The sequence below is a fragment of the Pelecanus crispus genome, chromosome 4, assembly GCF_030463565.1.
Source record: "Pelecanus crispus isolate bPelCri1 chromosome 4, bPelCri1.pri, whole genome shotgun sequence".
Classification (NCBI taxonomy): domain Eukaryota; kingdom Metazoa; phylum Chordata; class Aves; order Pelecaniformes; family Pelecanidae; genus Pelecanus; species Pelecanus crispus.
The window spans coordinates 50,662,019-50,675,963 of record NC_134646.1 but is presented as its reverse complement, the minus strand read 5'-3'; the positions used below and the strand labels follow the sequence as shown (position 1 = coordinate 50,675,963).

At 42.6% G+C, this 13,945-nt stretch overlaps 1 protein-coding gene across 3 annotated transcripts in view; it reads right to left on the bottom strand.

Moving 5' to 3' along the window:
- SNX25 (sorting nexin 25) overlaps window positions 1–13,945 on the bottom strand; it is an 89,917-nt gene that overhangs the window by 50,397 nt on the left and 25,575 nt on the right. For 2 of the 3 annotated variants that reach the window (XM_075708752.1, XM_075708753.1), the window contains 2 exons: window positions 3,454–3,626; window positions 2,389–2,575 (listed from right to left, as the gene is read on the bottom strand). In XM_075708752.1, the coding sequence (XP_075564867.1) occupies window positions 2,389–2,575; window positions 3,454–3,626 (360 nt within the window). Of the gene's footprint in view, window positions 1–2,388; window positions 2,576–3,453; window positions 3,627–6,700; window positions 6,706–13,945 lie in introns of those variants that run through there. The other variant, XM_075708754.1, reaches the window with a different exon arrangement.

Sequence of the window (13,945 nt, the reverse complement as noted above, 5' to 3'; positions counted from 1 at the left end):
GACTCCACCGCCTCTCTGGGCAGCCTGTTCCAATGCTTGACTACCCTTTCCGTGAAGAAATTTTTCCTAATATCCAACCTAAACCTCCCCTGGCGCAGCTTGAGCCCATTTCCTCTCGTCCTATCGCTAACTACGTGGGAGAAGAGACCAACCCCCACCTCACTACAGCCTCCTTTCAGGTAGTTGTAGAGAGCGATAAGGTCTCCCCTCAGCCTCCTCTTCTCTAGGCTATACAACCCCAGTTCCCTCAGCCGCTCCTCATAAGGCCTGTGCTCCAGACCCTTCACCAGCTTCATTGCCCTTCTCTAAACATGCTCCAGCACCTCAATGTCTATCTTGTATTGAGGGGCCCAAAACTGGACACAGTATCCAAAATATCACCCTTTTTTTTCATCCATATAGGGACCACTGCTTGGTTTCCTTGACATAAATCTGTAAAGTTTCACTGGTACTTAACTCTGAGATGACTACCTCTCTCTCTAGGTGCTCCCATAGTGCTGGAGACCCTCAGTCTCTTCACACGCTGGAGACCCTGCATAGAACAGGAATCCCTCCTCCAACAGGGGAACGCTCTTTCACCACTATCCCAGAGACTGGCTCTGTACAGAGGAAGGAAGAACACTGCCTCCAAAATCAAATACTATTTCTCTTGAAAGATACATTTTGTCAGACATTTTCCATTCAAATACTGGTCAGCTCAGACTTGTCAACATTACGCAGCATATAGAGGAACACATTTCAAGATGATGGTAGCTGGACTCCACAGGCCAGAAAGGAAAAAACTAAGTGCAACCAAAACCACATTATTTCATAAAGCAAATCTGCTATCTGGTATTAAAGAACACAATTTAAAGTGACCTATCAGCTAAAAAGAGAGCACATTGAGCATTAATGTGCCTGAAGAACAACAACAGAAGAGTTGGGTTTCTTTTGAAACAAGCAGATCCATTAGTGTGATTATGCTAATAAATATGATGTCAATTAGGCTTTAGATAGAGTCTAACAGAGACTAATTTCTGCTCTCAGGAAAGGCACACTGGCCCAGAGTAAAGAGCAAATTTTGCAGCAGATGAACAATAAGTAGCCAAGCAACAAAATCATTTCACCATGACCTAAATGCATTTTCCTATCTCAGAAATGCAAGTGGTTTCAGAATCAAAGAGAAGAACAAGATAAAGTAAGAAGTTATTTATACAGCCCACATACTCCATCTCGGTAAACCTCACTTGGCCTGATCAAGCCAAGTCTAATAGAAGGTCTGGGTCACAACAGATGACACAGAGTGCACCAAATAGGATCGATGTGCTTGTGTCTTTCAGATGTTGCTGCAGCCATTCAGGAAGAGAGAAAGCTGACCTGCAGCAGAAATCGAAGGGAGTCAGGGAAGAGGAAAAAATACCAGTTCTGGCTGGTGGTAAACAGATTTGGACAAACAGTCTGGAAATAGCTTCAACAGTCCTCCAAAGCTTTGGTGTGCTCAACAAAACCAACTCAAGGACATCTAGGGAGATCCTACAACAGTAGTATCCCTGCTCCCTGCTTCCCAGTCACTTGTTCCTTATCCTTTCTCTTAAATCAGAGGAGAAACAGCTCAGCTATAAAGATAAGGCAAACATACGTATCTTGTACTTAGGCAAGCAGGCTTTAGATGCAAGCTGTATCTTACGTTATGATGAAAGACGGAAAAAAAAAATATATTTGGGGGGGTAATTAGAATGAAAGCGAGCAGGTGCTATTTGCATTAGAAAACAGGATCAAACAAAGTCATGATATGTAGGAGCTCAGTGTTTTCTTTCGGTCTTTAAGGAATTCTTCAGAGTTCACTGACATGTTTAAGGAGGCGGCGATTGGGAAAAACCTCCCTGCAACAGTCCAGGAAAACCTCTGGTACAGTGGTAAAATGTGCTAGAACTCAAACCCCTCTTTCCATGTCACAGAATCACAGAAAGCTACTCTGAACACCCAGTGTCTGTAGGGTCCCTACAGTTCGCATTCACCAGACCACATGGCCAGCCATACTTCATAAAGATGAGATAACCACACAATAGTGGAAATCCATCATATTATTTCATCTAACTCCACAGAGGCAAGCTGTAAAGAAGGGTCCAGTATGCCTTTCAATAATACAGTCATCTCCAGTATACTATTAAGCGGAATTTTTTCAACATTTTCTGCCACTGAACTAAGATTGTATTAGAGATTTAACAAATGTTGTGGCTTATCATCTTTACTGTCTCTGCTTCACCAAAAGAAAAAGAAATTAAAAATTCAATTTAGAAGCGGGGGGCGGGGGGGGGGGGGGGAATCACAATTCATTCAAATCTCAGTAATAGGCTGGCAAAAGAAGCATGTTTAGTTTTGAATGAGCTACAGTGAAACATTAAATACCTCAGTTGTTTCAGGAACTCAACATCGGAGCTGCTGTTTATGAGCTTGATGAACTCCTCATAAGAAGGAGCATATGTGTAGTCTTTCTTCTGATGCTCATTCATCTGTTCTCTGTACTCCAGCTGGCTGAGTAGCATTCGGTTAATATAATCTGGATCGCTCAGCAGTTCCACCGCTGGTTTCAGTACTGGAGAGGAAAAATATTTTAAAACAAAATCCTTATGCTAAAGAATCACTGCTGTCCTTCAAAAGAAAATTGCAGATAAAAGGCAAAAATAAATGTGCAAGTTGATAAAAATCCAAAACTGGTCTTCCGGACTACACAGTGCATTTGAGATTAGATGTACCTTCTAGATAAAACTGTTTGTTTATTCTATTACACAAATTGATGTACACTGACAAAGCTGAGCTCTATTTGGAAAATTCCAAGTGTTTTTATTCTTTCTGCTGTATGCCTTGAAGGCTATGACATTACAGCCACTAAAAACAAAAATTAAAAGTAAACTGAATCACATAATATACTTGAGACTTCATAATTTCTGAATTTGACTTCAGTGACACAAAAAATGACTAGTTTATTTATAAACAGATTAAAGTGTAGCTGATAAAATAAAAAGCAAAATAGAAACCCCTCAATTAAAAAAACACACTGGATAAATTGAAGTCTGAAAAAAATTACTTAAATCTGGTATCATGATTCAGTTAAAATCAGATCCTTAAGTATGGATTCTATGTATCTGAATAAAATATAAAAGGCCAGAATTATTCATCTAATCACTAAAAATAAAGCCATGGAAGACTGCAAAAGTGTCGTTCTGTGAAAAAATAGAAGAATGGAACGGACAAATTGTGTTTTATCCTGAAAGGTGCTAAACAGTCTGGCATCAAGTCAGGAGAGTCAAGTAAGTATATGCTTGATTTTGAGAACATAAAGTGTCTTACTTGTTATCACAGAAATTAAATTTCAGAATTTAAAAGCAGAGCATCAAGACATACATAATGAAGGCTCTAATTACTAATATGGTACAGATGCAAAAGGTTAATCATCTCTGATCTTTGATCTACCTTTTGTTGCAAGTATTTCTGCAAGGACTATGCGCAAGCTGACAGACTGGACATCCTTTGAGGGTAGGAGACAATACACCAGAATTTGAGAACATTTTTGCAGGAATCTTACTTCTTCATCAGAGCTCCTCAAGCATGGGTGCAGCAAAAAAGGTCTTGGTGGATATTCCTGCCTAAGGGGTGGGGAGGGGAAAGGGGGAAAAAAAAAAAAAAAGGGAGAGAACTTACATACCACTTGTATCATAATTAGTCACTAATTGATAAAATATGCAAAATTTATTATCACATGAGTAACTTCAGTAAAGAAACACTTTAAACCATGTTTATTTTCAAATCCTGCTAATTTTTCTTAATGATGTTAAGATAGATTTCCAAATTCCTTTGTCCTGTCAATGTTTTCACCTACCAAAATAGAAACACAGTATTTTAAAACTGCATCAAATAGAGAGAGCCCAGTAAGTGGGAGGAAAAAAGTTTCTCCGAAGAAAAACCCAATTGTTCCATCATTGAACTTACAGTGAAATCTTGTCCAGTTTTTCAGAACAATCAACAAGACAAACTCAAGAAGCAAACACATTCTTGTACAGAAAAGTAATTATAGACCTAAACCTTTAAGCAGAGGACTCTGGATCATGTCTAGAGAAACAGGTCTACCTGTTAGATACTGAAGTTACCATCTGTGTTGGGTTTGCGTGGCAAGGTTTTGGTAGTGGGGGGGCTACAGGGGTGGCTTCTGTGAGAAGCTGCTAGAAGCTTCCCCCGTGTCCGACAAAGCCAATGCCAGCCGGCTCCAAGATGGACCCACTGCTGGGCACGGCCGAGCCCACCAGTGACAGTGGTAGCATCTCTGTGACAACATATTTAAGAAGGGGGGGGGGAAACCAGAAGGACACAAACTGCAGCTGGAGTGAGGAGTGAGAATATGTGAGAGGAACGACTGCAGACACCAGGGTCAGTGAAGGAGGAGGAGGAGGTGCTCCCAGCGCCAGAGCAGAGCTTCCCCTGCAGCCCCTGGTGAAGCCCATGGTGAGGCAGCTGTGCCCCTGCAGCCCATGGAGGTCCATGGTGGAGCAGAGATCCACCTGCAGCCCGGGGAGGAGCCCACACCGGAGCAGGTGGATGTCCGAAGGAGGCTGTGACCCCATGGGAAGCCCATGCTGGAGCAGGCTCCTGGCAGGACCTGTAGACCCATGGAGAGAGAGGACCCCATGCTGGAGCAGGTTTGCCGGCAGGACTTGTGACCCTGCTGGGGACCTGCAATGGAGCAGTCTGCTCCTGAAGGACTGCACCCCGTGGAAGGGACCCACCCTGGAGCTGTTCGTGAAGAACTGTAGCCCATGGGAAGGACCCACGTTGGAGAAGTTCATGGAGGACTGTCTCCCATGGGACGGACCCCACGCTGGAGCAGGGGAAGAGTGTGAGGAGTCCTCCCCTGAGGAGGAAGGAGCAGCAGAGACAGCATGTGATGAACTGACCACAACCCCCATTCCCCATCCCCCTGCGCTGCTCAGGGGAGGAGGTAGAGAAAAATCAGGAGTGAAGTTGAGCCTGGGAAGAAGGGAGGGGTAGGGGCAAGGTGTTTTAAGATTTAATTTTTATTTCTCATTACCCTACTCTGATTTGACCGGTAATAAATTAAACTGATACTCCCCAAGACGAGTCTGTTTTGCCCGTGACGGTAATTGCTGAGTGATCTCCCTTCCTCATCTCGACCCATGAGCTTTTTCGTTATATTTTCTCTCCCCGTCCAGTTGAGAAGGGAAGTAATAGAGCGGCTCTGGTGGGCACTTGGCATCCAGCCAGGCTCAACCCACCACACCATCTTTCCTTTGTTACTGGCAAATAAATCTCCCAACAAATAACTGGCCTGTTTGACCTGACTTCTCCTAGAACAGCAGTTTTCAATTTGCCACCTGCAGACTACATCAAATTGGTCTGTGCAAGATATCTATATAGTAACAGACTTGGCATTATCAGCTATCTAAACGGTAAGTGGAAAACCGATTTAGAAAAAGATTAAAAAAACCCACCCACAGATTTAGAAAGAGGGTGGAATCGTGATGGCAAACAGAGAAAGGTGAATTGACTCCCAAAGTGCAAAGAAACTTGGCCAGACAAGTCCCCTCGGTAGTTCAGCAAGTGAGAACCAACCACATTGCTACCAGTATCAGTGGGGTATATAAAGCATGAAACTGGAAAGCATGAAACTGTACAGGCTCCGCGTGTGTGTGCAACCCCACCTTTGGGGCAATACCCTTGTGGGCAGCACGCTCGCCCCAGAGAAGGTGAGAGGCCGTGGACTTTAGGCTCTGCTCAGTCTGAACCTGCATCTTCGAAGTCCCATCCGAGTCACCTCTCGGCCAGATCACAGATTTGGTGAGTCACCTCTCGGCCAAATCAAGTAACAACACTTGCTTGGATCTGAGTATCTCAGGCATGCAGAGATCACAGAACCATTCGGAGAAGAGACAAGAGAACTTGCCTCAAGCTAAGTCCTCTGATCAGCAGGCTGAAGCTGGAATATGCTCATGTTATATACTAATAAATCACCACAGATAAAAAAAAAAGATAATTAGGGAACAAAGTCAGTTTTCCTCCATCATCCTAAATGCTTCAGAGTCAGGGTCCATCTTGCCTGCCTTTGGTGGAGTCAGATCCTTGCCTTTGGCTCATTCTGGTTCAGCTTCAAGAAGGAGCAGGAGAACACTCTCAGCCAGAATCGCTGTCAGCCTGCTGGCAAAGGCATTCACTGTCATCCACTCACTAACCGTAAGGGCTATGCAAGCTGGATACTAATGGATGGAGGAAATCCAAAATTTCTTGCTGTTTTCACCTTGCACTTGGTGAAAGAATTAGGCTCCTATCTTAAAGAAAGTACATCAGGCCTGGAGTTAGGACAGGTATAGTGTGCTATACTGTACAGTAACATATCATATTAATAGATTCCTTTTCCTGCCACTGAACAGGCAAATAGGTCCTCCCTGCTCCTGGCAATCATGGGAGGTGCATTTTGGGAAGATGGCAAGACGGTCTTTCAGAGCTAACAGTGAAGGGGTGGTTGTGCCTCTGCTGCAGCATGAACATGCACAGCACTGAACATGCACAGCAATGTGCTGCTGGATGAGCAAGCCCATGATAGCACAGTCTGTGTTGTCTGCAGACTCCCCACAAACAGCTCTTCTGATCATAGCTCTGAAAGAAACAGGGAGCAAACCTCCGCCACCTTGATTTTGTGCCCAATACTGACCAGTTAATCTCGCAGGTGCCAATGGTTTTCTGGACTTCTCAGAACATGTTTGACTGGATGTGCCAAGGGAAATCCTTAGTGCAGGTCACAGCAGCACCTTTCTTTATACAAAAACGGCTGTAGAAGCAGAGACAAGGTGCCCTAGCAGTTCTTTCATGGCCATGTGCCTGATGTGCTCCAATCACAGATTTACAGTTGAACAGCAAGGTGACCATGCCAGTGGTTAAGGGAGACAGACGCGGTGTCACCTGAAAGGCGCCACAGTAATTTCCGAAGGCAGCCAGGACTGGTCTCCAGTAGAAGGCTCTGAGGTGTTACAAAGGCTCAGATCTGTCACGCCTCATACCAGTGCCACCTCCCATCGTCTGCAAGGTCTGCTTCCTTCCCAGAGCTGGAGGCTGCTGTCCTGGTTAGAGTCAACTGACTGTTACTCACAAAGCTGCTCCAAGCCCATTGCCTCTGTACATGAAAAGTGACCGGGAACTGTATACAGTCAAACCAAAAGTTTTCAGTTAGACACTGCTGTATGGCCACTAGTGACAGGCAGCATTGTGTAACAATTGATTTTTGCTAGTCAGTCCAGGAGGGAGCAAGTATGTTGGAATAGTAACAATACTCTAATAGCAGCTCTAATTCAGTTCTAATAATACAAGTCATTTGTCTCAAGGTGACCAAAATTAGTTTTTTTAATTAATTTTCAGAACAACAGGAATGTAAAGATGACATTTGGTTTTGATTTGACTGAAGCCTCTTACTCAATCTCAAATCAAATGTTTTGTTTCCAAATGTGGGTGATGGAGGGGCTTTCAATCGTTACAAGTAAGACAAATTTCAAAACAAGTCCCTTGGAACAGCTTGGATGCAAATACTCTGTTCTTCTGAGGAGCAGGGGTTTATGAAGATGATGTGTAGTCTTCATTACCAACCAGCGCAGGTGGTGCAGCTAACTGAGCTCAGAAAGCTGTTTATCTTGTTCTGGTAGGATCTTTCTCTCTGGCAGCTGAATACCTAGCTATTTTCCTCACTACATTTCCATTCCTCTTGCATACTCCAGACGTATCCCACAGCCTTCTCCACACTGCATCAAACATTCCCCATCACATGCTCTCCCTAAAGGCATTCATTATTTATCCAAAACCAGACACGTCCCAGGCAGACTACTGGCAGACAGAAAGTCTGGGTCATTTATGTACAGCCACCTCTTACTAGGGAAGTAGTCTTCCTTTTCTGGACAGGTTGGTCCACCCGAAGTCACCCACTTAGAAACACAGCCAGAGGCATATGCAGAATGCTGGCAAACAGGATGACTTACACCAAACATCAGTTGGCTAGCGGCAAACTAACCTCTCCTAACAACTGATTCCTGTGTACTAACGATGATACAGAGTCAGAACTAAAAGCAAGCGGTGATTGCTTTTTCTCCCTGTGAACACGCAAACCCCATCCTTTTTGGACGCTCTTACCTATTTGTGGGACATCCTGCATAGTGATTAGATCAAGCTATACTTTCATAACGTGTGCAAAGCACAAAACAGAGCCATAATGCACATAAAATTTCACTGAACTGACATTAGTCATCTTTGCATTCAATATCTCTCTGCAAGTCTCCTGAGGAATGCCAGTCTGTTTGGGACTGCAAACACCCTGAAGCATTAACTGCACCTATACTATCATCCATGCAAGAGGAGTAATTTCTCATGATCTGTCTCCCTATTGTATAAATTTATTCCTGGTCAACAGCCAATACGTACAGCTTGGCTGAGTTGAACCTATGCCAGGATTTTTCTGCTACAGTGTCAAACAGAACACAAATGGAAAATAGAACAGAATAAACAAGTAGAAAGGCAAATATTTGATTCTTACTCTTCTAAGTTGTCTAATGTGTTCCTGCCTATAGGAATGCAAGGGGAGAACATAGTTGCATACTCTCCAGCTGACAGGCCATTTAAGGAGAGTTTCAATTTTTTTCTGGAGCTATCTCCACTACCTAAGACGACATGAGTCTCTAGAAGAAGCGTTCTTTCAATTGTTTTCCTAGCTAAACTGTACCTAAAATGTCATCTAAAAAGCAAAAGGGAAGGCACAGAACCCCACCAGATTCTTATGAAAAGAATAGAGAAACAAAATCTTCAGGAAATTCAACTCTAAACAAGCCTTGCATATCAGTGCCAAACAGTTGTGTCAACAAATCCTGCAGTTTTAATTGCTGTTTGAGTAAGAGAAATAAAGGGGAGACTGAAAGCAGGAGAGGAAGCTTGGGGGGAGGCTTAACAGCTACAAAACAAATCAGTATGCCAGTGGTAAAACAGACAAGACATCCAGGCTTATATCCTCCTCTGCATTTATACATGAAGCATTACACTTCTATTTGCCTCAATATAACCACTGATCAGCTTGCAGGGAAAATATATTGTGTGTCAATGAAAGGTCCACCCAGAAAACAGCATCCCTTGTAACTTGGGCTTCCCCTTCACTGATACCCATGAAAAAAAGGAGCAGTGAGCAATCATAGAAGTATTAACACCACTGCTCAGCCACTGAACCATGTCTGTTTGCTATCCTGGAGCAGGAGTTAAGATGTCCTGAGCAGGCATATTCTTAAGGCTTCATATAAAACCTACCTCTTAACTCTGTGGGAATGCGATCAAGAGTAAAGAAAGGCGCTGCTCCTTTCGCAGAGACTAACAGGAAAAGGAAAAACTTAACTGCAATCTGCATGCATGTACACAAAGCAGACTGCTGCTACGTCTCTCCAGTGTCAATAAAGATATTAAGCACTATTAAATAACCCAAATACTAACATAAGCATTGTTTCTCTTCCTATCCAATGTTGAACATGTGTTATTAGGACTGCGTGGTTGGATTTTACAAACAAAAGGCCACTAGGTAATCACAGAAAACTAAAACTGTGCCCAAATATTTTTTAGAGAACTTTGAAAGCCCAGGCAATTATCCATAAATTCTGAGCACAATTGGGTGCAGTGAACTAATATAAATGTGGCACTCTAGCAATCAGTTCCAAAATAGGCATGATACAAGCTTTGTAAACCAGGCCCATTTCATCTGCCTTAGGCAACAGAAAAACAATGGCAAGTGGCAACTTAATTCATTTGTGTCTTCTTCAACAATCAAGACTGAAGTCATAGTGACATATATTGGTGTGTCAAGATGCAGATGACTTCAGTGATTTAAAACAGTAGACAGAACTGATGCTTTACACAGCATGCTTGCAGGTCATATCCCTCTTCACTCCCCCGCGAGCTACGAAGCCAACCTTGCGTAAGTTTCTTTTCCGTAATTTTCATGTTATGAAACCTTTAAGCCTGCTCTGAATTTGTAACACTATCCAATGCTAGTTCATAGCGTCAGAAAGCAAAGGGATTTCCTTCAGCTGCCCCGCAAACCAGTGGAAGATCAGGCAGTGGTCTGTGAATACAGATCCATAGGTAGGGCCTGCCAAAGAGAATTCCTTTGTACTGGGTCTGTTCCAAGCAGTTCTTTTCTTTGGGACCAAACTGACACCCATTGTAACTATCCCCTGCTCTGAGACTGCTTCGTAAAATTACTGAACGTGAATCCCACTGAATGTCATCAATACTAAGACTTTACCCCTTACTGCTGCAAACCTGTGAGTTCATCCAGCACTTTATAAAGGAAAGCAGAACAGCAGATTTGCTTTGGTATTCCTGAAGACAAGCAGTTAAAACATCACCAGCGTTAGAAATATCATTTCCTTCCCATGCTATAACTAAGCAACTCTGAGCCAATATCAACGCCTCTTTGACAACAATTCCTCATTTTTCAGGAATGCAGGACCCCCAGCAGTTCTGTAATACTGGACTATTATCTATGACTGGGCTTCCAGGTTTCCCAATACATGGACCTCATGGTAGTCCCTTTTTATCTAGGATCTACTCTAGATACCCACAGTTTTCATTAGCACCATCTGGTAATTCCCTGTATTGTAAAGACTCATTACAATCAGAAGTATTAAAATACTCTTGGTATTTGTGGTTGGGTATATGCTCCTAATGCAAAGCATTGTCTTTATTTTTATGTAGTCTCAACCCTCATGAATACATGGAAGAGCTTACAAATGAATCCTAAAAGGGGTGAAAAAAATTAAAAGCAACCCCAAAGTTATCATTTACAAAGCCCATGCAACTTGGGACTTTGCAGGTTTGGGGCTGGCGGTACCACTGGTTCAAGGGCAAGAGACCCCTAAATAAGTATACTGATTAGGAAACATGCATGACCAGGAACTTAATGACAACAAACAAGATAAATTTGTCTACTTTGAAAATAGGAAGCAAGCAAATAAATAAATGACATCCAAAACAAACAAACAAACAAAAACAAAACAAAAAAAAACCCCCAGAGAGTCCATAAAAACATTAACAACAACTCTACAGGTCCTTTCTCTTTAAATAAATAAATAAATCACAAAATGTTCCCTTCAGCCTTGCTATTTCTTTAATTAGTCTTTCCAGAGAGTGTCTTACAGAGTTACATTTAAGTCTCAATCAGTGCAATTGTGAGCTGAAGTGCACATGCAACTCACTCTAAATGACTTTAATCAGTACGTTCAACGCTCACCACGCGCTTTCATTAAACTGATTCTGAGAACTACCAGAACCACATGCAGCCTGCACCTCCTCACCTGTATCACCCTCAGATCTCTAAGCGTCTTGACAGTGCAGCAGAATGAAAACTGCTTGACCTATTTGAACTTTCTAAGAAATAAATGAAACAAGTTTAGACCTTTACAAGCCAGCATCATAAACACACCTGAAAAAAAGTACCTTCCAACAAAAAAAGCCCAAGTCTGAAAACAACCCACACCAAACCCAAGCACAACACAAAAATAAGGACAAAGGCAACACCAAAATTTCCACAGCTGCCATTTTTATCAGGATACATCAGCAAGTCTTCTAAATCACTTTACCTAATATTTACTGTGAAGATAACCTATCATTTATACATGTCACAGTTACCTTTTTCAGGAAAAAAGCATTTGACATGTCATGTTGATAACAGACCCAAAGAATGTACAAATGGCTTACAAGCTGTGGTATGACCATACCAGCACCAGGAGGTCCTAATGCTTATTGTGGTGTCTAGGTCATACTCAATCATTAATGAGAAACCCAAACTTCTCACACTGAAGTTTGAAGGCAATGGCAAGCTTTAGACCTGGTGCTACCCATGAGTTAACTTTAATAATATGCTCAGACCTTTGCTTTTCATGCCTATTTTGCTCTTGGCACTTTCATACAGCTGCTCCCATTGCAACAAACCTCTACAATTTCATACTAATCCTCTTGACACTCCTCTCCAGTGGCTGAGTGTGATAAGCAGTTCTTGGTATTCCTGGTTTGTGGGTGGCAAATGGAATTATAAAAGAAAAACAAGAACTGTGGGAGGTGTTTAGTAGCTATCCTAACAACTTGGATGCATCTATAGGCTTAACCAAGTTAAATCTCAAGTGCTTAAATCCCCTTTGCATCAATCTGCTCTTGATCAGTTTGTGGTGGCAACACCTTTTATTTTTACTGAGTATCTTGTCACACTACATATTGTAATCACAAAAAAATACAACAGTTATATATCCTATACATGCAAAGGTATTCACATGGGCCAAGAAAATTAAGAACTGAGTTGTCTTCTCTCCATACCCTGTCAGTAAGACATAGGAAACAAAAGGAGTATTATCAAAACATGTACAATACAAACTTAAATCCCCAAACTGCGTGTCATACTGGTCACTCAAACAGCAATTTTCCCACAGCACTTCCCCCTCTCACACATTCCAAGAGCTTGGAGCCCTTAAATATGGGTTCTGAATCAGCACTGGGAGTAGCCTGCAGCCCCCAAGCATCCATTTTGCTAAGTCATGACTTATGCTGCAAATCCAGGCACATATACACGCACAAACACTTCCGAGCATCCCATCAGATGTCACGTAGCAGTCAACTTGCCAGAAGCAGCCTGCAACACCACATATTTGCAGAAACCAATTCTTCCTCTACCTTTGGGATCCAGGTGCCCCAGCTGTAGGTTAAAGACAAACAGAGAACACTCCCAACCAAAAGATTGTGGGGGAAGAGGGGGGGGTGGAATCAGTGTCACTGTGACCTCTTCTCACTGAGATTTGTTCAAAAAGCACTGCATCTCAGGAGGTTCAAGAAGAGGCAAGGATTAACTATCCTGAAATCCCATTTGCCTACTTATTTCATGTAGGCAAATCTCATTTTGCCTACACTGCAGTTTAGAGACCACTAGCACAGGGTGTTATTTATCAAGTGTTAATAGTTCTGTAGTAATAGCTGATGTGGTTATTCTTAGCCCACAATAAGCACAAGGGAACTTCCTCTTCCTTTCATGTTGATGGCTTCACAGAAAGATGCTTACTATTTGTTTTCACTTTGCTAAGTCCTTCTGATACTGACTGCATGTTTCATCCAGTGGAATAGCTGCCGCCTCCTTTCAACAAACATATCATGTTACCAGAGAAAGACTACATTCCCGGGATCACATAATTCTAGCCACCAGAAAATATACCACCACCACAGACAACGCTGCACCCACATACCAACATGAATGTTTCCACCCTTGATCACATAAAATGGCGTTGCCAGTATTCAGCTTGCTTATATTCCATTTAAAGTAGCCAAGGAAATACACTTGGAACAGGATATAAAGGAATGATGGGATAAAAGCTGCTATAAAACAAGGATGGCCAAATACTACCCTCTCTAGCCTGCAGGATGCACTTGGCTAATCCTGCTGTAATTGCGCTCCTGGTTCTGTACCACACAGGGGAAAAGAGCTGTGGCTTCTACCAATAAATCCAAGGCTGATTTTTCTTCCATATCTCAAACTCATGAACTAGCTAACACTGGACACAGGGAAGTATCATATTCCAGTTCTACAGTGAGCTAATATTAGGAATGAAATGGCTTCCTACCTAAAAATGTTCTGAATTACCACAAATTTTCTAACTGAAAAGTGACAGGATCCTTTGGAGCCCCAACTGGACCTCAAGGTATCCCTCAGTGACGCATGTAAGATGAAAAAGTTGGGAGTTGTCTTGCCTACAGATTGCATGGCTCTGTGTAACCCCAGATGGTTCTACCCATGACTAGAGGAGTGTCTCTGCCCTTATTTCACTCTGTAGAAGCGTCTGGCAGGTGCAGGAAAGACAGTCACCACTAAATAAAGCCAGGGGATAGAACGAAAGAAAGG